The 24,703-nt window shown below is 40.5% G+C and overlaps 1 protein-coding gene across 1 annotated transcript in view; it reads left to right on the top strand.

The window, feature by feature from the left end:
- Positions 1 to 24,703, top strand: part of MUSK (muscle associated receptor tyrosine kinase) — a 69,776-nt gene that overhangs the window by 7,764 nt on the left and 37,309 nt on the right. Inside the window, exons 3-5 of the mRNA XM_067553208.1 lie at positions 4,441 to 4,592; positions 6,862 to 6,989; positions 7,588 to 7,729. Coding sequence (XP_067409309.1) covers positions 4,441 to 4,592; positions 6,862 to 6,989; positions 7,588 to 7,729 — 422 coding nt within the window. The remainder of the gene's footprint in view (positions 1 to 4,440; positions 4,593 to 6,861; positions 6,990 to 7,587; positions 7,730 to 24,703) is intronic.

The raw sequence follows: 24,703 nt of genomic DNA, 5'->3' as shown, positions 1-24,703 counted from the left end.
CTGCTAGTGTGACCATCTTAGAATACTAAAAAAAAGCCCCATCAATTTGTTTAAAACTTCATATGCATGTCCACGCAAAATATTTTAGAATTCAAGCTTCAGTGACTGCAAGAGAACTGTGCTCTTTAGCCAAATGTCAATCCTGCAAGAACTGTACTAAAGCCCCAAACCTCTGTGCCACGCATCTTGCAGGACAAGGGCCTAAAACACCACGGGTGGTATCTCCAGATCAAATCACCTGTCTTCTAGTTCCTTGCCCATCAATAAAACTAGCACTGAAGGGAGAAATAGCCTGAAGAAAGCCTTTTATACAGCAGGACTGGGGTCACATGACTCCTCCACCTCAATCATTAAATGTCCACACTCCTTCTCTGAGAGTATACAGAAAAGCAGACCCTTTTCAATCCCGCTAAGTGGTGCGCTATCTCCTTCTCCGATAACTCTAAACACCTTCCCAAAAGGGGTATCACTCTGATATTAAATATTAGCTCCTCAATAGGCAGAGCACGCCCATTTTACACCACTGCCAAAAAACCTAAAAGCCTATTTTTGTGGGACCAAACACGTCAGTTGCTTTGTTCTTCTTCTGGTGTTTCTGCAGCAGAAACAAACAATATAGCTTTTCTTAGAGCAGTCCCGACATTAATGCTTGGATACAAAGTTCTGGCATGTAGCCAGGGCATTATATAAAACTGAAACTATTTCAACTACGTTCCAAACACAGGGGAGGGAGAAATATTTGCTAAATGGAAAAGAACCAAATCAATGGATTTAAAAAAAAAGCAAATGCTGCAGAGGCTAATTATTACAAGCAAGAAATATTATTTATTTTATTTCTGAAATCCTCTTCCTTTGCCGAGGTTCTGGGGCACTGGCCAGCCAGCTAACTTCAAAACAAAACTATATATGAACAATTAAATTCAATGGGAACGGTGCCAGAATAAGGACGGATGAGTTTTAAATTGCATGCAGCTCCTTATGTATTTCTTGTATATTACGGTCATGGAATTGTTGACATATATAGTAGAGTTTTCACCCTGTAGTTAGCTGCTGGCCAGTTAACTCAAGGTAGCTAATATGTTTGCAAAGCCTACTGTAAAGCCACAAATGTTTGCTTTAGGACCTGCAGTATAAATGTGAACTAGGCCGACATCAGGGTCGGGGTATCATTTCCAACAGAAAACCTGACAGACTAGGTCATAGGTTAGAATTCCGAATAATAGGAATCCACTGCTTTGCCCCCTCTGTAGTTGTTTACATCTGGGTGAGTGTAGGATGCTACCATTCTGATTTTGTAGTATTTTCCTGCTCCCATTGCATGTATGTAAATGATAATATAAGGTGCAAGGCAGTAGAGAGTCATGTCTTGTGCTTCCATAGCACTTTCACGCCAAGAACCAGGAAGTGATTTACAAACCTCACTGAATTAAGTCTTTCAACAATCCGGTGAGGTAAGAAAGTGTCATTATTTCATTTCTATACTTAAGGAAAAACATTGCCTTAATTATTGGGGGCCCAATCTGCAACACCTGGGGCCTGATGATCAGAGGTACTGTTGAGGATGCCAGAGGATGTTGCGAAGGCCAAGACTATAACAGGGTTAAAAAAAGAACTAGATAAATTCACGGAGGACAGGCCCATCAATGGCTATTAGCCAGGATGGGCAGGGATGCAAAACCATGCTCTGAAGTGTCCCTAGCCTCTGTTTGCCAGAAGCTGGGAATGGGTGACAGGGGATGGACTTGATGATTGCCTGGTCTTCTCATTCCCTCGGAAGACTTGGCACTGGCCACTGTCGGAAGACCGGATAGTGGGCTAGACAGACCATTGGTCTGACCCAATATGGCTGTTCTCATGTACCCAGGTGAGTTGTGGCTACTCAGCATCTCTGAAAATCATGTCCTTGAAAATTAGGGTCTAAAGCGCACACCTTCAAAGGTATTTAGGTGCCTTCAATTGGTTTCTAATGGGAGTTAGGTGCCTAAATATCTTTGAGGATCCAGGCCTAGGTAACTTGCTTTAAGTCACAATCAGGTATACAGAACCAGATCTCCTGACTCTTATTCCTCAGCTTTAGCCATAAAACCATCCTTCTTGGTCACCATTTTGGGTTTGTATCTTTCACCCTACTTTGTAAGCCCCTACATTTTCCAAGGGAGAACTAGGAAAGGCAGCTAATTGACATCAAGAAACCATTTATTGGCATTTATGAGCATATCAATGTGTGCTAGAGGGGTTTATTTAAATTGTGGTTACACAGAACAGCTGACCATAACATTTTTCCATTTGCTCACCTCCTGCTCCATTGTCCAACCTAAACAAGAGTGTGGAAGCTTTCCTAGTACTCAGAGCGCCAAGATAGCTTTATAATGCTGCCAGGGCAGTTCTGGTAACATGTCTAATTCTCAATAAACCCACTGAAATGTAGCTATTCATGACATGTGTTTGGCCAGCGTACAGATCATATTGCCAACCTTACTTAGATGATCACAATGGTCCCTTTTACCTTAAAGTCTATGAGTCCATGAGAAATTGCTATCCTTGAAAAATACTGCCTTAGTCTCACAACATCTTCCACTATGGCTGGCACAGTCTTCAAAATATATACACCAATCACACACCTATTCCACAATACCTCTGTATTGATTGCATCCAACTCTGTTCTTGTTCTGCTTTGTACTGTACTGTCTCATATGGGGGCAACTTGTGCCCACTGATTTTAAGCCCTCATGATAAGGGCTTGATTACTTGCTGAACCCAGCTCTCCTGCTGTACTGCATCATGTGAACTAATGGCATGATGTGAGTGATCAATAAAAATAAGTACAAAAATCTGTGGCGTATCATTGTTCTGGGACAGCCATAAGGAATGCAGCAAAAGAAGGAAAAAGTATCCATCAAAAATAAATTATTCGTATATTATGTATTCATATGATTTATTATATTATATTATTCATATATCATTTATGCAGTGACAAATGTCCCAATTGTGTCTCTGGTACGCTACTGGTAATCATGGTTTATATTCTGCTCTTGTTTAGAGTCTGATACTAAACATATTGAAATCAATGGCAAAGATCACACTGACATCAGTAAGCACAGAATCAGGTTCTTACACAGCTACAAATCAAGGGTCAAATCTTGATCTCACTGAATTCTATAGCAAAACTCTCTTCAGTGAGGTCCAAATTTAACTTCTGGACTTCATTCACTTCAACAGAGTTAATTTGGATTTACACAGGCTGCATTTGAGAGCAGATATGGCTCCTTATACTTAAAGGTGGGTTTTGAGGTATCTAACTTTACTTTGGAAAGCTGAGCTCATAGAATCTTAAACGGCAGATTTAGACTTACTAGGTGAACAATACAAAATGTTTTAACACTAAAAGAAAACGGCAAATAAGGCTTTGGGGTTTGAACCTTCTTGGAAGTACACAGGGCTCCCCTCCTTTCAGTAACATTTGACAGAAGCGAAAGGCCATTTTCATGAACGCAGTTGTAAAAGGTCCCAAAAAGATGTAAAACTCAAACTTATGGATATCAGCTACTTGATGCAAGCAGGAGAAATCTTGTACCATGAAAATGATTGTAAAATTTGTTATATTTTCCAGTTTTGCAAGGGAAACCACAAAACAGCCCCCTTCCTCTCCCCTAGGAATTTTACATTGTTACACATCACTTAGTCTAGCGCTACCTCCCTTTTCCAAAGCATGGAAATTTTCACAGCTTTGTGGCGGCCTTAGGAATTTTCTTTCCTTCTCTAAGGCAGGTGGGACAGATCCTGCTGTCATTAAAGTTATAACCACATTCAGATCTTGTAGTCATTTTTAGAATGGATGGTACATTTTTCCTCATGAAAAATTACCCCCCAATTTTTTTTTCTTGTTCAAAACAAAACAAAAACTGGTTTTTGGTTACCAGAAACTTAAAATTGCTTCACTTTTTCTTGATCAAAACCTGTACATTTTTGACAAAACAAACATCTTTTCTTGAAAATTTCCATTTAGTTGAAATGACATTGTTTGTCCAAAAAAGTTGTGGTGATAAATTTTCAACCAGACAAATCTTCATTGAATTCAAATGCACCTCAACTACACTCAAAATATTACTCAGCCGGTGAAGACTACTGGAGATTTAAGTGGATGCAAGGTTCTGTGCTTGTATATCCCCTTTGCAGGATAATAGTCCTAGATACTCAACACCTACATCTCACAGAAATTGACATTATATAAATATGACAGATTAGATAGATTGGATAGAGAGAAGAGAGTTCAGAACTATAACTGGTATCATTATATTTAGATGTCTCACCATTTTAGGAACCACCAAAAAAAGCTAAACTTGTAGTCGTTACCTTTGGAGTGGGTTTGGTGACTTAGAATGAGTTCTGATTTATCCTGTACACCTTGTGCTCTTACCAATATGTCACTGTATCCTGCAGGCTGTTTGATACACGATACAGCATACAAGAAAATGGGCAGCTTCTGACCATTCTCAGCGTAGAGGAAAGCGATGACGGAGTGTACTGCTGCTCAGCTGACAATGGAGTTGGAGTAGCTGCAAGAAGCTGTGGGGCTTTACAGGTGAAAATGAGTAAGTGGGGAAGCAATTAAACTGAGTGGATGATAAAAGCTGATCTCTCCTTCTGAATTAATGTAGCAGACACGTAGGACTCCATTCTGCTGCTATTTGAAAAATAAAAAAGCTTCTCTTTACACTATAAAGACAATTTACAATCTCACATGATGCACTCTGTTTTTGCATTCCTGTATGCACACATCTGGTTTTGCATGGGGTTTCTATATCTGGCAAATGTAGTCAGTGTTTCTTGCATACAAGTGACCATGTTTGGGTCTTTATGCATGCATATTTGTTGACCATGTACTTTGTTTTCACTCTCCAATCCCGAATGAGTGCCCCAACTATTTCTTGGCAGAAAAGAATAGAAATCCTTACTGTAGTTGGACGGATAATGTGAGAGAAAAACAATTAGCTGCTCAAGCGCCATACTCACTCTCACACCATAACAGGTCAAGAGTCCATCCCGTCTGGTATCTGGTCTTTGAATGTGTCCAATACTGGATGCTTCAGAGCTATAAAAGAAGGCATAAACCCTTCATAATAAACCTAACTGTGTAATGCTGTGCAACATGTGAACATTTCTTCCTGACCCCATCTGGAGATCAGTTTATGCCCTGCAGCACAGGAATTGCTAGCTCCTGTGACAGACAATGCATGTGGCTACTGTAACAATGATGCTATTTTATTCATACAGGGCTGCATTTTTGCTCTTGGAGTGAGAAGCACACTAGGGGAGCAGGAAGATGTGATGCTAAATTGGTAGTGCCCTAAAGCAGTTTGCCCAAGCACAGCAGGACACAGGCAGGGAGCACTAGGAAGGTGACCACTGAGTAGCGACACTTACTGTGAAAAGCACAGCATGCATTCTACTTGTATTTTAGTAACCAGATTTATTGTAGAGCCAAGCAAAAACAAGCCCACATTGTACTGTGAGAGCACAGATTTTCTGATCCACAATCTCAAAAAGTCTTGAGCATTGCTCTATATGTGTAGTTGTCCCTTCTTCATATCTAGGGTCTGGTCCCTGTGAACACTTATACACCTGAGTAGCTCTGTTGACCTTAGTGGGAATACTCACATGCCTACAGTGATTTCCATGTGTTTGCAAAATCAGGGCCTAGATTTGTAACGGCTAATACATATACGAGTATGAAGAGGCATGTGTGAGTTAGTGGGCCAGATCCTGCAGATTCCCTGCATGAGGAACACACAATGACTTCAACAGGTGTTTTAGGTATGGGAAAGTTGCAAGATTGGGCCCCAGGTTAGTTAACTCTCGGTCTAATGCAGCGCCCATTGACATCAATGGGAGAGTCTCCTTCGATGTCAATTGTCACTGGATTACAGCCATTATGAGAAAATAAATATCTTTGAAACCATTTTATTACTTATTTATAATTAAATAAAAATCCTCCTGGAGAGCACGGAAGACAAAACTTCAAATGTTTTCGAAAAAACTGACACTAAGATTTTTTTTTTCAAACTTGAAGTTTCCAAGGTTGATTTTGCCTTCCAGGAACACACATTTAAATTTACCCAAGTCCATCTCTCAGTTGCTCTGCGTTTTGTTCACATCATGGGTCACAACTTCTATCATAAAAGACACAGATTTGCTCTGTAATAATGGTGTGACTTACAGGAGGCTAGTAAGAGACTCAGTGTTAATTCCTGGCCTGGGCTGCATACTAAACTTGACTTAGATTAATGAAGGCTAATATTCCTGTCACACACCCTACTTCTTGGATTACAGATGGAACCTGATATAAACTTTGCATTTGGACTCAGCACCAAAGAAGTCTGAATCCAGATCCAAACTTTCACAGTAAATGCTCTCTTTACAATGGACAAAGCAAAAACCCTGAAGACAAATATTCTTGAATGTGGAAGAAGACTATTATCTGGATCTCTGACCAGTCCCTGATTCAGATCAGTGTCAAACTCCACTCTTATTGAAAATGAATAATTTCCACTAGGGTACTTGTTTTGGTGTCATTTACCTGAATTTAACATTTTAGGGTGTAGATATAGTTTATAATTATTTCTTTCAATGGCATTACATGGTCTATCAAAAACTCTCTTGGTTCTTCTGTCATTTAGGCCCAGATTTTCAAAGACTTTAGGTACCTAAATACCTTTGAGGCTGGGCCTTGGTGAGATCAATACAGACTATTTGTACAGAGATGCTGACAATGGATTTTTGATGATAAAGAATAGTATCGAGTGTATGTGAACTGTGTCTCTTGTCTGCTGTTCAGATTTAATTTTGGCCTTTTTGTTTTAGAACCTAAAATAACTCGTCCTCCCACAAATGTAAAAATAATAGAAGGATTAAAGGCTGTTCTCCCTTGCACTACAATGGGGAATCCCAAACCTTCTGTCTCGTGGATCAAGGGAGAAACTCTTCTAAAGGTGAGTAGAGGATGAAATTAAAATATTGCTTACATGCTAAAAATAGTATGACATCAGTCCAAATATTTGTAAATTCTATCAGAGAAGCATTTAAAGAGGCACAGATGTCATGTAGAAAATGTCAAAACAAGATTTTGTTTAGGGATAATTCTACTTATACAGAATTTTTTCCCTAAATTTCTCTATCTCATCATTTAATTTCTAGTAGATCTGGCCTGATACAGCCAAAAAGTGTTTGTGACTAATTGTGAAGAGAACGTGCTCATCTGCTTTGCAGATATTCATTCACAACCCGTTTGAAATTATTATCCACTTATTTGCAAAAATGTGGGTGAATGAATGGCTTGAACAATACGAACTGAACTTATTGAACTAGAGGATCCAGCTCTAAATTCCTTAATTCATAGGACTGTACAAATAATTCTTGTTCAAAGGTGAACATAACTTTTAGCAGTGCTTGAAGTAATTTTGGAATTCACTTAACAATTCCTGTAGGACAGTCTATGTTTGTAAATGCAAGTTTCTAATTGTATGACCCAACAAGTTAAAGTATATTCATTTTTCCATTTCCCAACTCCCACCTTCCCATCTCTGTCAGGAAAATGCTCGAATTGCTGTTCTGGAATCAGGGAGTTTAAGGATCCATAATGTTCAAAGAGAAGATGCAGGGCATTATCGCTGTGTAGCAAAGAACAGCCTTGGCACAGCCTATTCGAAACCTATCACAATGGATGTGGAAGGTGAGTGACCCTCATACCCAGACTATCAGCATTATAATAGCTTTCAGACACACAGAATCCAATTTCAAGCTAAATAAATGGGACCTACATTTTGTTATTCAAAAGCATATGTTAAAGGGAGTGCAAAAGGCTAGCGAAGGGCAAGCAAAGAAAAACTCAGGCTGAGAATATCAGCTCTTTGTCCATGAGTGAAGGAAAAGCAAAGGAAACACAACATAGCAAGAATATTTCTCCATTGCTTGCTGATGGTGAAAGTGATGAGTTATGGAGGGCCAACTCTCGCAGACCCTTTGACTTCAGTGGGAATTTTGGCTATGTAAAGACAACAAGATCTGCCCTATAGGGGGACAAGTAACTGATGGATTTTCCTTTTCTTTGTCTAGCCATTCCCATGTCTTGATTTGTAAAGTCTCACTGTGGTTCTACCCTACATCTTTCTAGCTTGTTCAGGAGTGGGAATGTTGGCGCTCCAGAGAGATTTCAGAAAGAAGGCTACTGCAAAATGCTCACTCAGAGCTGTTTTTAGTTCAGACTGTTGCAGCACCGCTTCTGAGCTTCCTATAAAGGACTGCAGCATTATTATCATTACTGCTGTGTCCATCCTTTTTTCATATGAATTGGTTGAGTCTTCAGCAAAACGGAAAAGTTCTCTTCAAGGGACCTGTATTTGCTCTCTGGTATAAATTATCACCAATTTCAGTGTGCTGAGAGCAATAGGCTGCAGCAGAGAGAGACTGAAAGAGTTAAAAACATTCTGCTTTCTTGGATACTATAATGAAAGTTACATCTAGCAGCGCTTTATGGTAGTCAGTGATGGAGGAAGGATTAATCCAAATGGATGAGTCAATTGCATTTCCCATTCTGAATGGAACCCCATGCTTCAAAGGGACTGCCCATTTTTCTAGTAACACTAGTTTTGGGGCTTCATGATTTTGATCAGTGCAGTTTGTATCATGGTTTTGATCAGAGCAGGTAATATTTAGTCTTCTGATGACATTTTTCCATGTATAAGTGACTTCATTGGGAGCAGGATGCAGACCATTGTACTCAATTACAAGTTATTGTAGGTTTGTTGTTTGCCTAGCAAACCCATTTGCAATATCATGATTTTTCAGCCCCCTTTAATATTTCCCTGGACAAGTTCCAGGTACATCAGAAGATTTTGCAGTACACTGAGTCAGAGATAAAAGTGTTTTGTTATAACTAGTGATCCAGACTGCCCTACAGTTCGGACCTGTGGTTTTGGTCTGAAATCATTACAGAGATGAGGAAATCCAACATGTTTGGATCTGGGGTTAAATTTCTCTAGTATTTGGGGCTGTTTGGTTTGGGCCCATGGTAGAGATAAAGTCCATGAGGTCCTATGACGAATGAATTGTCATTCAGTGGAACTTCCCCTGCAGGCAGGACCAGCCACTTTTAAATTTTAAAGCTCCAGGACTGTATGAACCAGCTGCAAAGTTTGAATCTGGGTTGGAACTGCACCAAAATTTGGGGTGCTTGGATTAGTATTTTGTTTTGTGTCTGTTAATTAATTCAACCAGTGCAGAATTAATCAGCAAAATCACATTGCAAATAATTCTGCAAGCATCCATTCTCTAAAACAAGAAAGATTAGTGCTTAATTAATTAATGAAACCTTAGTGCTCATGCACAAATGATTCCTTCATATTCCATTCATGTATGTTATACTAACAAAGTAATGCTGTTCATTAGTCTTGCTTTGGTTTTTCAAGTAAGGTATCCACATAATAGATCTCATTTCAGGCTTCAGTTCTGTTTTACTTTTTAGCTTCCAAAATCCAAAGGTAAAAATCCTGCCGTGCATAAGAGTCTGTTTCTTCTTTGGGTGAGTGTTTGGGTGTAACTCCTGCAAACATTAACGAGAGTTGCGTGCACACATACCATACCCCCCGCAGGCATTCAGTAAACTAATTTACAGCCTACCACACACTAATTGTCATTATTTTTAGTATTTTCCCCAGATGTCAGAATTTTAAAATAGCTCCAGGTAAATAATAATCTAAAATGGCATGGTGCAGGCAATCAGTCCTCAATTAGGTCAACTGGGTGTATTCACTGCAGTCCATTGGCGTTTATGTAAGAAAACTAATGAAAAACACTTCTTCTATATTATCTTTCCTTAATAGAAAGAAAATGGTTTTTCTTAGCTGATATCTTGATACAGCCATTCACTGAAGTTACTGGATAGTATATTATTAATTAATTTTAAAACATAGTTACCAAGAATGATTGGAACACCATCAACATTTAATCCCAGAGCAAATGCACATTCCAAAAATAATACAAATATATATCATACCAAGCTAAATATAGATCAAATAGGTCCTGATTTTGAAAAGATGCTCCACTTGGGCTTCTGATTTTATGTTTAGTCTAATTAGTTTCAGGTACAGTACACAACATATACATTTCTAACTGCTTGAGGGATTAATCCTGCACCCATTGAATTCAGTAGGACTGCTCATGTGTTTAAAGTTAGGCACATGCATAAGTATCCTGCTGAATCATCACCAAAGAACATCAGGTTCTCAAAGCTGCAGAAAATGTTTAGTGCTGGATGGCTAAAGAATTAAAGTGAACTGAAAACACTATGTTCTTTGCACTTACAAATTCAGTGGTGTGAGCTGATGTAAATTAACAGCCTGGTTCTGCTGCTACTGGAACGAATTGCAAAGTCCCATGGACTTACATAGTCCAGGTCAGAGTTGGCCAAAAAATGCCAATTATTTTTTGAAAGAAATGTAATTATTTTTCTAAATTACCTGTGAAAGTTTTTCTGTTTCGTGACAGAAACCTGGACCTCAAAAAAAAAAAAAAAAGTTTTCTAAAACTGTGTGCATGTTTAATATATATATTAACCAAAAATTTTGGTTTCCAGTTTTGTGTCAACTTCCCTCCTCCAAAATAATGATTTTTTGCCCTAAATGTTAACATTTTTGCCTATTTTCATGAAAAAATTTCAGTGAAAAGAGTCAACCAACTCTGGAGCAGAACAAGGGCCAAAATGAGGTAAGGTTCCTATGGAGGCCTTCCTCATTCTGTGTATGCTTTACTGCATAGCCTGTGCATGTTCAGTGCAACTTACTTTTATTTTGCAGGGCGAAATGCTGTCCCTTGTGAAGTCTATGGGAGTTTTGCTACTGGCTTGAATGGGGCCAGCATTTCATGCATAATTTTTATAAAAAGGACTAAAAAACTCAGCCCATTTGCACTGTGCTGGCAAGAACTCCCTACACCAAAATCAAAGGCAAGTCAAAACCAATTTTCACCAGAACACACAAAGGTTTTTTTCCTCCCTAAGGATTAGTTTGCTGCCAAATCTCAGCTTTCTTCCTCTAGCCATTTCAGCACTAGACATACTCAAAAAATGTCTGAAGGAGATTTTTTTTACAAAATAAAAAGTCTGTTTTTCTTAAATTTCCTTTTCTTATTGTCAAAACTGACTGAACAGTTTTCACTCAAACTTTTGAAAAAAAATTCACCTGCCTTCTGAAAACAAGCCCCCAAGGATCAAACTTTTATAAAGTTGTGAATGACTAAATACAGTGCCTTAGAATGGAAATGCTTACAGTACACTCAAAAGAACATGCAGGATTTTAATCATGAATCATCCAGTGAATGATGCCATCCAGATCAAAAGACTGTCACTGAAATACTCAGTACAGGCATGCATATCAGTTCACTAAAGTTGGGCTTATGGAATTCAAAAGCCCGCTTGTAACTTGAAAGAAAACATCTGAGCGCAACTGCAGCAAAAATAGCACAGATGGGTTTGCACATATGAGATTTAGGAACTGATCTTGACAGAGGGGAAGGAACACAAGTGGCAAGCATTTGTTAGGAGACTGTTGGCAGTAACTATGTTAGATAAGCTGAAATAGTAAGGAAAGACGGCACAAACTATTTTTACCATCCCAGTGTTGCCTTTAGTAATAAAAGTACACTGAAAGGGGACTGGAATGCAATTTTGTCTGTCTTTAGAGACACCATGGCACACTGCAGCTTATTTTTATTGTTTCATTTCAGAGACAATAGAGATGGTTCCAAACTAAAATCTCATTTTCAAACAGCCCGGAACTTGGAGAAGGGATCTAAATGCATGTGTAGGCATTGTGACCTGGCGTGCATGGGATTCCCATTTATACCAGTGCAGGTGAAGAGCAGGGTATGGCTCTCATTTGTTTCAAGAATGCAATTCTTAACCCTTTTCTGATAATTAGAGAAATGTGGAGCTTGTATAGGCAAAAAAAAAAAAACAAAAAAAAACCCCAACATTCATCTGCCTTTTCCTTTATTTGTAGCACAGTCCTTAACGTGACAAATGCAACAGAAGTATATTCAGACTGTGTGCTGCATTCTCAATGACTACATTGCTAATGATATTTGCAGTGATACTCTTCCAGGCATCAGCTGTACTTTGCTGATGATGCTAATAGAGCTGATCCACAAAGCCAGTGATGGTAGAGCACATTGCAGGCACACATGTTGCATACAGTTGGAAACAGCACACTTCTGCAGTCCTGAATGCTGATCTCATGAGCATGCATTCTGTGTGTTTTAACAGGGTGTGTGCATGTTCTAAAGAAGGTGATTGTAACAGTGATATTCACCATAGCTAGGATGTACCAAATTTATTAGATATGCAAGATCAGCTAAAACCATGGGCCAAATTCATGACTTGTGTAAGTCCACTGAAATGAATGGGGATCCACCCAGGAGGAACGTAGCCCTTTCTATGAAAAGCAAGCACTGAAGCTGGCCAGCAAAAATATTTTTTAACGAAAAATAAATCTCTGTCAAGACTTTTCCCCTTCTGTTCTGTTTGCATTTCAAAATGAGATACTGATAGTTGATATTCAGAGTAGACATGACATCTGCGGTAAATAATAACAGATGTGGCAAAAGCAAAATGGAGCAATGCAGTAATTGTGATGAATTCAGGCCAGGGCCAGCTGATCAAATGATCTGGGCCCCATGTTTTGATACAGCCTCCTGCTCCTGAATTGTTGCCATCTTCTGCTTTTAGAAGACCACAGGGTCTGCTGCCACTCAGAGCCATGCTCCCTGCTGTGTGTGTGTCTCAGAGACTTTTCATCATTGGTTCTCAGCCCAAAAGACCCAGCGACAGACTGTGGCCTCCAGTGAGACTGTTTTGCTCTGCCCTGCTGCCACAAAGAAACCTTAAAGCTACCGTTACAGCGTAGCTAGGGATTTCCTCAGCACAGAGAATCTCTGGCTGGTGTAGAGTGCCATCGTCATCCTACATATGTCAGAGTATGCTACACTTCAGCCATTCCCAGAGGATCCAGTGGTCAAACCAGCATACATTCGGGTAGCCCGAAGGTGGCTTTAATTCACACCAGAAATCAAACTAGCGTCACCTGCCCTGGGTATCAGGGAGCGCAGTGGTGGTGAATAACCTCCTTTCCTTCCCTCACCCTGGGTCCTGTGCTGTGTGGATCAAAGGATCAGGATCACAGAGTCGTAGGGGCTGACTGTCTTTCTTTTCCAGACCATGGATGGAGTGGAAGGAATCCCTTGGTTCCACACAATGTAGGGAGAGCTAGACAGAAAGAGCCACAGAAACTCTCTTTAGATTTTTGCAAGAACATTTTATATCAGGCTATTTGAGTTGATCCAGGCCTCATTTAGGTTTAATCCATTCCTGGCTATAAGGCTATTTTAATCCCATATTTTTTATATTAATATACACTCACGTGTTCAAACAAACTCAGCAAATTAAAAAAACCCTTGGTCATTCTAGTCTTTAAAAATGATGAGTCATCCATAGAGCTGCAGGATTTGAACCTAGTACATTATGGAAGTAAACTTTATATGATAGCTACAGCCATTTAGCTAGTGGTGCAGCTGCTAATTACACACTCAGAACAGCCGCACTTGGATTTGGTATGGCTGCAGTTACATTTTTTGAGTATCACTTTCCGTACAAACACGAAATCCTCTAGAGAAAAGGAAGTACCGCTTTAACACATATAGAAGGGCTAAAGAGAAGATTATTCAAGATCTTTGCCCTCGTGCTGTATATCTCTCACTCTAAAAAAAATTTCACAACATGAAAAAAACCCAAAAACTCAATACAGTGATGAAGTTACTGTTTACAGAATTGTGTATGTATATATATATAAAACCTGCTTTTTTATATTGGGCCATTCATTTTTACAGTATACGCTGAAAACTGCCTGTGAAGAAAGTATTTCCTTGAAAACAAATAATGTGTAAAATGCCCGAAAGACATTTTTCTCCTAGAAAAAGAAGAACCTGTGCTTAACCCAAACTGCCTTCCACACCTTCCCAGGTGCAAAAAGCCCGACCTGTCTCTCATCCATCTGCTAAAACCTCCAGCATTCCCCCTTCACATATAGCACAGTTGTGTGGTGTCAGTACAAACACACTGCATAATACAAATATAGGGAAAGGTCAAATAAATGGAATTTAATATCAAATGAAATAGCACACGGAACATTGTGCTGATTCTGTTATTCCCATTTGTATTTTAATTCAATAAAAGCCTCTATTTTTTTTTTCATTCATCAGACAGAATCTCCAGACTGCTGCAGAATCTGGGGTCTTGCCACAGAATTATTTTATGGTTGCCATGGAGCCCGTGGGGCTGTGGTTACAATTCTAGAACCATTGTTCGTATGATGGCATGAGATGGAGGGCTTACCTGTGTTAATCAGGGCTTGTCTACACTTAAAATGCTGCAGCTGCACTGCTGTAGCACTTCAGTGAAGATGCTACCTACGCTGACGGGAAGGCGTCTCCTGTCAGCATTTGTACTCCCTGGGGCAGTAGCAAGGTTGACAGGAGAATTCTCCCAACTAGTGCTGTCTGTACCGGGGCTTAGGACAGTTTAACTGTGTTACTATGGGTGTGGACTTTTTACACCACTGAGCAACATAGTTATGCTGACCTAATTTCCTAGTGCAGACCAGGCTTCAGTGATCAGCAAAACTCAGCAGGAAGGAGGTGTGGTTCAGCTGGAACAAGCACTGAAAGGCCCAGGGGCCAGGTTGAAAACACCATGGAGACTTCAATAGGGCTTTTTGTCTTAGACTGCAAGCTCTCTGGGGCAGGGACTGCCTTTTTGTTCTGTGTTTGTACAGCATCTAGACAATGGGGTCTTGGGTCCATGACTGGGATTTGTTGGTGCTACGATAGCACAAATAATTAATAATATTAATAGGTATCAGGCCCTAGCAGAGTATCTGAATTTCTTTGATCACGACTGGGTTGAAAAAATCTCATGAGAACAAGGTATTTCCAGTCAGGCTGAAAATGTTTCATTCTGAAGAATGCACTCAGCGCACTCAGTCATTATCCAAGCAGATTCATTCATCCCTAATTCAGAATGGTCCTAATCCACTTCCTGCTCTGCTGCTATTTGACATGACAAAAGGCAAACAAATCAAAACAAGAGTAGGAGCAGCATGCCTCACATCCTGTTACTTCGAGGGTGTTTGTTCTAAAGGTCCGTCCCTTGTAGTCAGGAGTCCTTTGCCGCCCGCAGTTTATTGCTTATTTTTAGCTACTAAAATAGTACTCTGCCACACCCCACAGAAATGTTCCCCCACAAGCCACTTGTGAGAACTCTAGTGCCCTTAAAAATAGGAAGTGCTTGCTATGGAAATCAAGAAGCTGAAGTGTAGATTTAAAAAAAAAAATTATGCTGTTTCTACATCTGCAGAGACTTTCACTCCTACCCCTACATTAGCCAGACTGCTTAAGGAACTGAGAACTGCAGATACAACAGACAGTGATTTTACTATTTGTCAAGCAGGTTGAGGTCACAAGTTGTAGCAATGTTAGTTTGCTTCCATTACTGAGAAATGCTCAGAGTTCTGTGTACTTTATAAATTTGCATGATAGCTAAGTTGGCTGACACAAGAAAATTACTGTAAAAATAAGTGTGAAAATGATGCTTGTTGGGAGGGCAGACAATTGTGTGTGGGGGGCAGATTATCTGTGTACAATACACAGTTGCAGGAGCAGAATGCATGACAGGATTCACAGTGACATATATTGTTCTTGCAACTGCAAATGCCGTTTTAACTTCACAGGCATGTTTTGTAAGTGCCTATTTTTGAAAAACGTGGTTTGCAGTCTCTCAGATCTATGTGTTGTGTTCTTAATGAATGATTAGCTACCAATCATTCTTTGGTCACTAGGAAAAAGTTAGACACCTATCTGCTGGTACTGAGACTGAAGGACAGGCATGGCATGATACAAGTAAGCACACTGCTTGAGCACAGAAGAATAATGTAGTCTGTTACTAGTTCCAGGTGATGCACCGCTAGTGTTAACTTGGTCCTACCAACCTATGGAGCAAAATTTCTGCAGTTCACAGTGATCACAAAGGCTCTAGAAATGCAAAGTGACCATATGCTACTGTTGAGTTGTCTGGGTGCCTAGGAGATGTAAGAAAGCAAAGGGCCACGAAACATTACCATCACAGGCAGGTATGAGCTGACCCTTGGTTCTGTCAGGAGCTGATCCATTAGTCATTGCCTTGTCTAGCGCAGGCATCCTAAAGGAATGGGGGTTGAGAGGAGCAGGCCTGATGGCCATATCATCATAAGAGAAGAGGAGGGGCCTGGCAGCCCACACAGGCACTAGATTGGAAACAACATGCCCACTGGTCTGTACTCTGAACATGCCAGAGGAATAAGTTGGTCTGCTGGTGAAGACAGAGATAAGATGCCAACAGAGAGAAGACAACTGTGTGGAGAGGGCTGGGTATTTAGAATAAATTTATGCATCTTATCTATCTGACTATTCTATTGTAATAAGAGAGGGTCAGTCACTATAAAGTCTAGGCTAAATGAATTGAAAGCAAACTCTAAACCTTGGAAATGTTCACTTATCACTACCCAAAAGGTTCTCCCAACTCATGTTACCAACGCTTAGGTACTAGGGCAATGGGCACTATTGGGATAGATAAGAATACCTTGCTCTTATGTAGCAGTTTTCATGAATAGATCTCAAAGCCCTTTACAAAGGAGGGCAGCGGTACCATTATCCCCATTTCACATATGGGGAAACTGAGGCCCAAGGAAATGAAGTGATTTGTCAAAGGTCACCCGGTAGGCTAGTGGTAGAGCCAGGAACAGAACCTAGATTGCTTGAATTCCACTCTAGGGCTCTATCCATCAGGCTGCATTGCTTCCCCTAGATAGCTATATCAGACTGGAAGCTGTGACCTTCACAATAGTAAAATGGCATAATTACACTGCACCTGCTTTCAAAAAGTCACTGAGTTTCTCTCTGCACGATCTGTTTGAGGCAGAAAAATCTCAGACAGGAGCATGCAATTTTATATTTAAGAGGCAAGCTGTTCCCTAAGAAACACTGACATTGTCATTGAGAAGAAATGTCTGGCTGTGACATGGGTGACAGTATGTGTTCTGGGAAAGGAATTCCTTTGGTGACAAATCACCAACCGAAAGGATGAAAGATGAAAATGCCAAGATAACCAGGTGGCATTTGGCCCCCTCAGACTGATGTTCAAGGAAGCCAGCATACAAATGTTGACAAGTTTTCAAGGCACTGCTGTGAGCTTTCTTTTGAAAGAGAAGATCATCCTGACACAGCTGGTTTTCAGGAGAGAAATACATCTATGCTATTATTCACTGTACACATCTAGCCTTTATCATCCATGTTCTTCTTGGCCAGCAAATCATTTCTTTCCATATGACACGTCGACTAAATCTGGAGAAACTACAGTTCACTAACTGGAGGTCATCTAGACTTACACTGGTGTTAAGTGAAAGCAGAATTTGGTCCCGTATTATTGTTGTTATTTACTGATAAGTACCAACGATGTATGTCCTAGGTGTATATATATACGTACATTTGCTGTGTTAAGTTGTATATGCAATGAAACTTGTGTGTGTATGTGTGCATGTGCCGGTGGATGAGCATAGGGTGTTACTTAACTGTAGCACCAGGTGTCTAACTAGAATAAATGGTAGAGTCTATGTAAGGTGAAGTCTTGAAATTAAAATTTGAGGACATCAGTCATTCAGGCTATGGGCCTATTCCAGGAGTGGGTGGATGAGGTTCTGTGGCCTGAGATTACAGGTCGTCAGACGAGGTGGACCTGATGGTCTCTTCTGGCCTGAAAGTCTACGTGCTAATGTTAGTTTAACGATGCCATTTAATTGTTGCAAGAGGGACAGGGTGCATGGAAGGGAAAGTAGCATTAAAATTAATGGATAGCTGTTTGGAACTTTCCCTCAGTTATCCCAGTGCAGAGGCCTGACTTCAGGAGGGTGTAGCTGAGGACCCAACATATCTAGTAAAATCTCCTCCCCGGTTTGTAGCAGAGTTTAGTCACCATGGAGATGTGTGTGTGCCGTGGTCCTTAAGGCACTACATAGACACCTATAACCCTAATTATAGAGTAACGGAGCATGCCACTTTAAAAACCCTCAGTGTATGAACAAACAATTTGGTTCATTCCCAAGCTGGCCCTGCTGTGAAAGAGCAGCGAGCAGTTCTAGGCATTGACATGAGCCAATGGGAAGCTGTGCTTTGTCCATCAGCAGTTGCAATATTGCCAAACTGGTGCATTCAAAATTATGAGTCAGGGCCCCAAATTTTGAGATGTTAAAAATACATTTGGGGTTGTTTTCATTTGCCTCCTGGTGTCTGAGCCTTTGGGGTTCTTGTTTCAAGCTTTTCTCTACAACCACGAGGGCTAGAAACTTACTTTTACTCCCCCACCGCCCGAGATTCTTGTCTAATCACCTGAACCAAAAGATGGGAATTTGGGGGAAAACATACAATATTGCAAGACTCAATCACCAGAGTTGGCAACTCTGCCAGCTCTCATGATTTCATCATGCAGCTTGCGATAGATGGTGATTTTCTTAAAGCGTCAGCTCTTAGAGGTAAGTGACTGTGTGAGAATCTCAGCTTTCATTTATTTAAAAAGTAAGTTTCTTACTTTTTAAAGTAAGCCTTCCTGGTTGCAAAGAAAAACTTGAAAATGTGACACAAGCTCACCCTAAAGGTTCAGAAACCAGACAGCAAATACAAATAATAAATTTGGGTCCTTTTTATTAAAATATCACACTTTTAATCCCATGATTTTTTGGCTCCTGACTCGTGCTTTATGAATGTTTAGGGTTGGCATTAAGAGGTTGTTGGGTCACAATGGCAGAAGAGAGCTTGGTGTCATGAGGGGAGGAGAAGAACCTAGGGCAGCCTCCTGGGAAGGGGAGGGAAGTCTGGGATGTGTAAGGTTTTTGGGGAACATTCCCTCATTTTGCCCTTTTTCCCCCTTAGCCTCCCCAATCACTCCCCCTCCCGTTACCTATGTCCCTGACAATTTGTCTCTCTGCCCCATCCTCACTCTCTCCTACCCCTAGCCTGTGCCCCCATTACTCCCATCACCTGCCAGCTTGCTGTCTCCTGCCCAGGGGCTCCACACTGGCCTAGAGCCAGTGGTGGGAGCAGAAAGAAGGGAGACAGAGAGAAGCAACTGTTGTCTGACCACAACCCAGCTGAATGCTTGAGACCTGAGCTGGGTGCATGAGTGTCACACGAGATGCCTGACACTTGGCAGCCCTGATTCATGCCGTGACCACTATGGAACAAATTTAAACATTAGCATACTTGTTTTATATCTAGGGAAACTGAGGCACAGTTGGAGCAAAGCCTATCAATGATCTTAAGAAAAAAATGGACATTCACTCAGGGCCAACTTTTCAAAACTGGCCATTTACACTGCTTCCCCACATGTCCACGGTGCCTGCAAAACCCACATTTCAGACCATGGGAATACACAAAGTAGCAACAAATAAGGTAGAACTGAGAGGGTTTTAAAGTATTTTATTGCCATCTTACTATTCTACAGTAAAAGAATGTCTGTGTACACCCTTCATTATAAATTAAAATGCTCAGGCCTGGGAGAAAAAAAGACAGGGAACAGAGTACATGGGCAGAGCTAAAACCATTTGTCTTCAGTCTGAACTATTATTGCATCTTTGACCCAACTGTGTCACTGTTTCTCATTGTGAAAATGCAGGCACTTCAGGCTGGTTGTCTCAACCCTGCCACAACTACCTCTTCTTCTCCATCCAGTTCCCACACAGCTGCAGGCTTTTTCTAGTCCTGCCTTTCCCTGCCACTGTGTCAAGGAAGTTTACGCTACCCAGCTAACCACTATTATCCAGTAACCTGACATTTAATAAAATCCTGTACTCTGACTGGCTATATGACATTATTAGCCAGAGTGCTGTCATTCGCATAATCACTATACATCTATTTCTTAATAACTGTACAATGATTATACACATCTTTCTGTTCTGATTAGCTACTACACATCCTTTTTGGTTTGATGGGCTGCACACATGCAGATATCTGGCAGTCAGCACATTTCCAGTGGAAATATGCAGAGATAGGAGACAAATATAGTAGAAACAAATTGAGGTGTCTGACTTTAGGTTTGATTGTGGTATTTTGCTACTGCTGATGATTATGTCATAGGATTGTAGCAATATAAATACATAGACAGCATTGGTAAGAACTACCTAGAGGTAGACAGTTGTGGTAATGGCTTTCAATGAATGTAATTAGTACACACCAATTTTATACTTAGGGGTAAAGTATATATGTCAGTGGGTGTGAGAGAGAGAGAGATCAAGTACATTCCATATGAAATCCATATGATCCATTGTTCATCTCTGATTCTGCGAGATGAGTCACTGCTCACTCTTTATTGAAGAATCCATTTGGACTGTGTGTGGGATCTACTCCCCCAGCGTCAGCTGAAGAGACTGTACCTCACTTCATCAGTTCTGGAGATTAGCGTGAGATTCATCACTATGTGCAATTCTACATGGCAGTGCATGTCAATGCAGCATAACGTATGATGTTTTTTCAGACATGGTATGTGGAGAAGTATTGGGATTTCATGCAGATTAATTGACAATGTCAGAAGGTAAAAATGTCAGAGTTTACATACCGACCCTTCAAGAAAATATCTAAGCCCAGGTCTCATTGTTTCTTTGACCCTTCTTGGTTTAAATTCCTCAGAAAGAATTAATGAATGTAGTAGATTGGGATCTGGATGATTGTATTTCTTGTGGGCAAGAAGAGTGACTGGCTTTGCACAACATTTGTGTGCCTTTATGAAGCATCTTGTGTGGCAAGCACAAGTGATTGTGAAAGATTAACAAATAGAACCAAATTTTGGATAAGTCCTCAGGGGAAAGGAGGTGATTTCAATCTATTCGTTGCATTGTGGGTATAGAAAGACTGGTGGGAAATATGTGGACATAGGCCAAGATTTTTTTAAACATTGTGCTTAAAGTTGGGTTCCTAAATCTTTACTTAGTCATCCAAACAAAAAGCTCCCATGTAGACACCTTTCATGATTTTATCCTGAGTCTCGTGCTAGTTGGTGTTTTTCTTAAAGCCCCAACTGCTGGAGTCAAGGGATTACATGAGACTCAGCTTTCTTTCTCTGTAAAAAAGTAAATTTTTAGCCCCGGCTGTAGACTGAAACCAATCAAGCCCTATATTAACAAAGGGCCAGCTCCTGTAGTCCTTGCCTATGCAAAACTCCCACGGATGACAGTAGGAGCTTTCTATTTTAAAGGATTGCAGGATCTGGTGCACTGTTTGAAAACAAACAGAACTGACTAAAAGGAAAAGGAAAGGAAAGGTCACCTGCAAAGAGTTTAGTTATTCAAATTTGGGAGAAGGTGTTTTAATCTTTTCATGACATGCAAAGTTTTGTGGCTGAATTAAAATCTTACTGTTCGGGCTGGATGATGATACCTCATTCTCAGAAATGAGAACAGCTGGCCTAGGAACAGATGTCTCCTAGTCAGCCTGCAGTGATACAGTACATCATTTAGCCTGGCTGTAAAATAAAGGAAGACATTTATTAGGGGGGTTGGGATGAAGCTTAGTTTGCAGGCCTGGTTTATGGCTGGCTAGATTTCATTTCTAATTAACACAAGGAAAGAATTCAGTATTTTTCATTGAAAAGTCCTCAAATTAGCACCCCTGGTGTGTCACATCTTAATGTGGATCCCATTTCATTGAGAAGTGCTCAAATTAGCACCCCTGGTGTGTCACATCTTAATGTAGATCCCATTTCTTAAAGTATGGGGTTCCACCACTCCAGTGGTGGTGAAGATGTGTCTGGGGATCAGGGCATGTTGCTAAATGGGAGGGGGTCCTGGCTAGATCAAGTTTAGATGCGGGAGTCCTGATATGGAAAAGTTAGATGGGTGGCAGGGAGTTGAAACACTGAGGCAAACCTGGAAAAAGCAAACATGTATATCCAAAGCTATTTACTTGACCAGGATGTATTCATGTTTTCTTTCCTGCTATTGAAGACAACTTTGGTGGAGTTTTCTGGATTAATGGCCTTGGAGATTCAAGCCCTCTATTTAACTACAGGCCTAGTATAACTGGTGCCAGATTCTCCACCAATACAATAGGCAAAATTCATTCCTGACTTGCCTTCAGTGACACTGTTCCCCTTTATAACAGGGCTAAGTGTGAGAGTGTAGTTCAGTCTCCATGACCTATTGTGTCCTGGGCTTCCCAACTGCCAACCAGGGTGCCAGTTACTTCCAATAGTGGTGATATGGCCACTGAGATATATCTGATGTAGTTTATTATTTATTAATTATTATTACACTAGACTTTCACAAGAGTTCAGCACCCAGCAGCTCCCATTTAGGCACCCAAGCGAAGCTGCTCAGTGCTGAGCTCTTCTTGAAAACCTGGCTTCTTCATTGGGTTCCCTAAGTGGGAGATGAACCCTTTGGGAAATCTGTCCTATTATGAGTATTTCAGTCATGCTCAGAGAACCCAGTCAGGATCAAATCTGCACTGAAGAAATATAGACACAGTCCCTGCCCCGAGGAGCTTACAGTTTAAGAAATATAAAGATGTTCTCCATCAGTCCATCTCCTGATTTGTCCTACAACGAAATCACACTCTTCTGGTTATATTATAACTCCCTAGTTTATTGCCATGGAAATAGTTTTGCTATCATCACTGTGGATCTTATTTTGAAATACCTCTGGTTTTGTGCTCACAGTTGTGTGTCTGTACATAATTAAAGGAAACGTTTTATGGTTATAAATAATTGCAGGTGTGTCCTTTGGCACCCAGATGTTTAGGGAAAAATTTTCAAACCTGCGTGCCTAAAGTTAGGCATCTAAATTCAATACATAGATATAAAAATAAGTGGTGTAATTTTCAAAGGTGTTGAGCTCCCATCCATGACGGCCTTCGAAATTAGTGTGAGCTGTGAGTGCTCAACACTTCTGGAAATCAGGCTACTTATTTAGATGTCTAAATATGGACTTAGTTGCCTAACTTCAGGCACCCACTTTTGCAAACTTGCCCGTAACTACCTTGTTGCTAGAAAATGTACTTGCAAGACATTGCACACACAAAATCGGAGGTAGAATTGAGGCGCTTTTTAAAAAAAGAAGGGCCTACAACTTCACTGAAGTAACACTAAGAGGAGAAACTCAACTAGGAAGAAAAGTCCTTCTTTAAACATGAATATATCTGATTTGTTCTCACAGAAAGAAGGATGGAAGATATGTAACTGTTTATGAGAGGTGTTTATTTGTGGTATATTTTTAAGGGTCTCTGTTTTGGGAAGCTTGACTTAAAGGGCAAAACTTTTACTGAGGCTAGTGTAAGTTTCAGGTGGAAGTTTTGGAAAAGCTAGTATTGCAGTTAGGGCAGTAGATTGGGAATCAGGTGATCTGGGTTCAGTGCCCATAGATTTCACGTGATCTTAAGCAAATCACTTACTCTCTCTCTGCCTCGGTTCCCCATTGGTAAAATGGAGAAAATAATACTTTCTCCCACCCTTTCTCTGTCTTGGTTGTCTGTTTAAAAATATATGCCCTTGTTCAAACATAATTTATGGGCTTGATGCAGAAATTATTGGGTGAGCGTCTCTGACTTATGTCTTCCAGGATGTCAGACTAGATGATCTTAATGGTTCCTTCTGGCCTTAAAATCTCTGAATCTTGTCTATTTACATTGTGAAGTTTGTAGGGCATATTTGCTTCTTACTATGTGTTTGTACAGTGTGAGGGATGTGAGCGTAAGGATGTAAGCGTAAGGAGTTCAAAAGACGATGTTGAAATGTGCCAGAGAAGCGTGGAGTTTTGGGACAATACATGTTAAGTGGGGGAATTCCTGCAGAACAATTCATGCAAATTCCATAGCTCAGGTTATACAAGAACACTGCCTCTGTTGTATCTAGGGTCTGAGGAGAGGGCCATTGACTGGTGATTGATCTCCAGTCTCCAGGAACAGATAATCAAAGGCCCAAGCTGTATCAAGCAACAGCTGAACTGTCCAGTAGGGCTTCTGGTTCCTGAGCTAAAAAATGACATGAACTTGTAACCAAGTGGGCAAACCCCTTTGAAAGACTGACACCTATCAGAGGTCTAGGCTGGAGCCGGGGTGAATGCTGGTGAGCTTTTAGCATGCATGTAGGCTCTTTTATTCTTTTTAATATGTTTTCTCTGGAATGCATTTACCTTAAGAACCAATGTGCTTGCTCAAAAGGAGCTGGGTGGTAACTTGTAACAGCTGGCAATAGCCATCAGAGAGAAAGCAAAGCACAGCGCTGGCCTTTAGACTGACTGCTTTTCTGGGGAGATCACAGTGTAAGGCAGGGAGCTGTGCCGCCTTAAAACCTCTGTCAGGAGGAGAGAGAAGCAAGTCGCCATCCAAGAGAGGTGATGGCTGAGGAGCTGGAAGTCTTAAGTGGATAACCTTGAGGGACCACAGATGCAATGACCTTGAAAGTGAGACATACAATGACTAGTACAAGGGTCAGTGCCTATAGCCGCTACTGTAATACAAATAAACAATAATAACAACAACAATCTAGTGTCATAAGAGAAAGTTAATCATGTCTTTATAATCC

The sequence above is a fragment of the Emydura macquarii genome, unplaced genomic scaffold (genome assembly GCF_026122565.2).
Source record: "Emydura macquarii macquarii isolate MOO-44397 ecotype Brisbane River unplaced genomic scaffold, CSIRO-AGI_Emac_v2 contig_1451, whole genome shotgun sequence".
Classification (NCBI taxonomy): Eukaryota; Metazoa; Chordata; order Testudines; family Chelidae; genus Emydura; species Emydura macquarii.
Note: the sequence above shows the minus strand (reverse complement) of the source record. Positions and strands in the feature narration are given on the sequence as shown.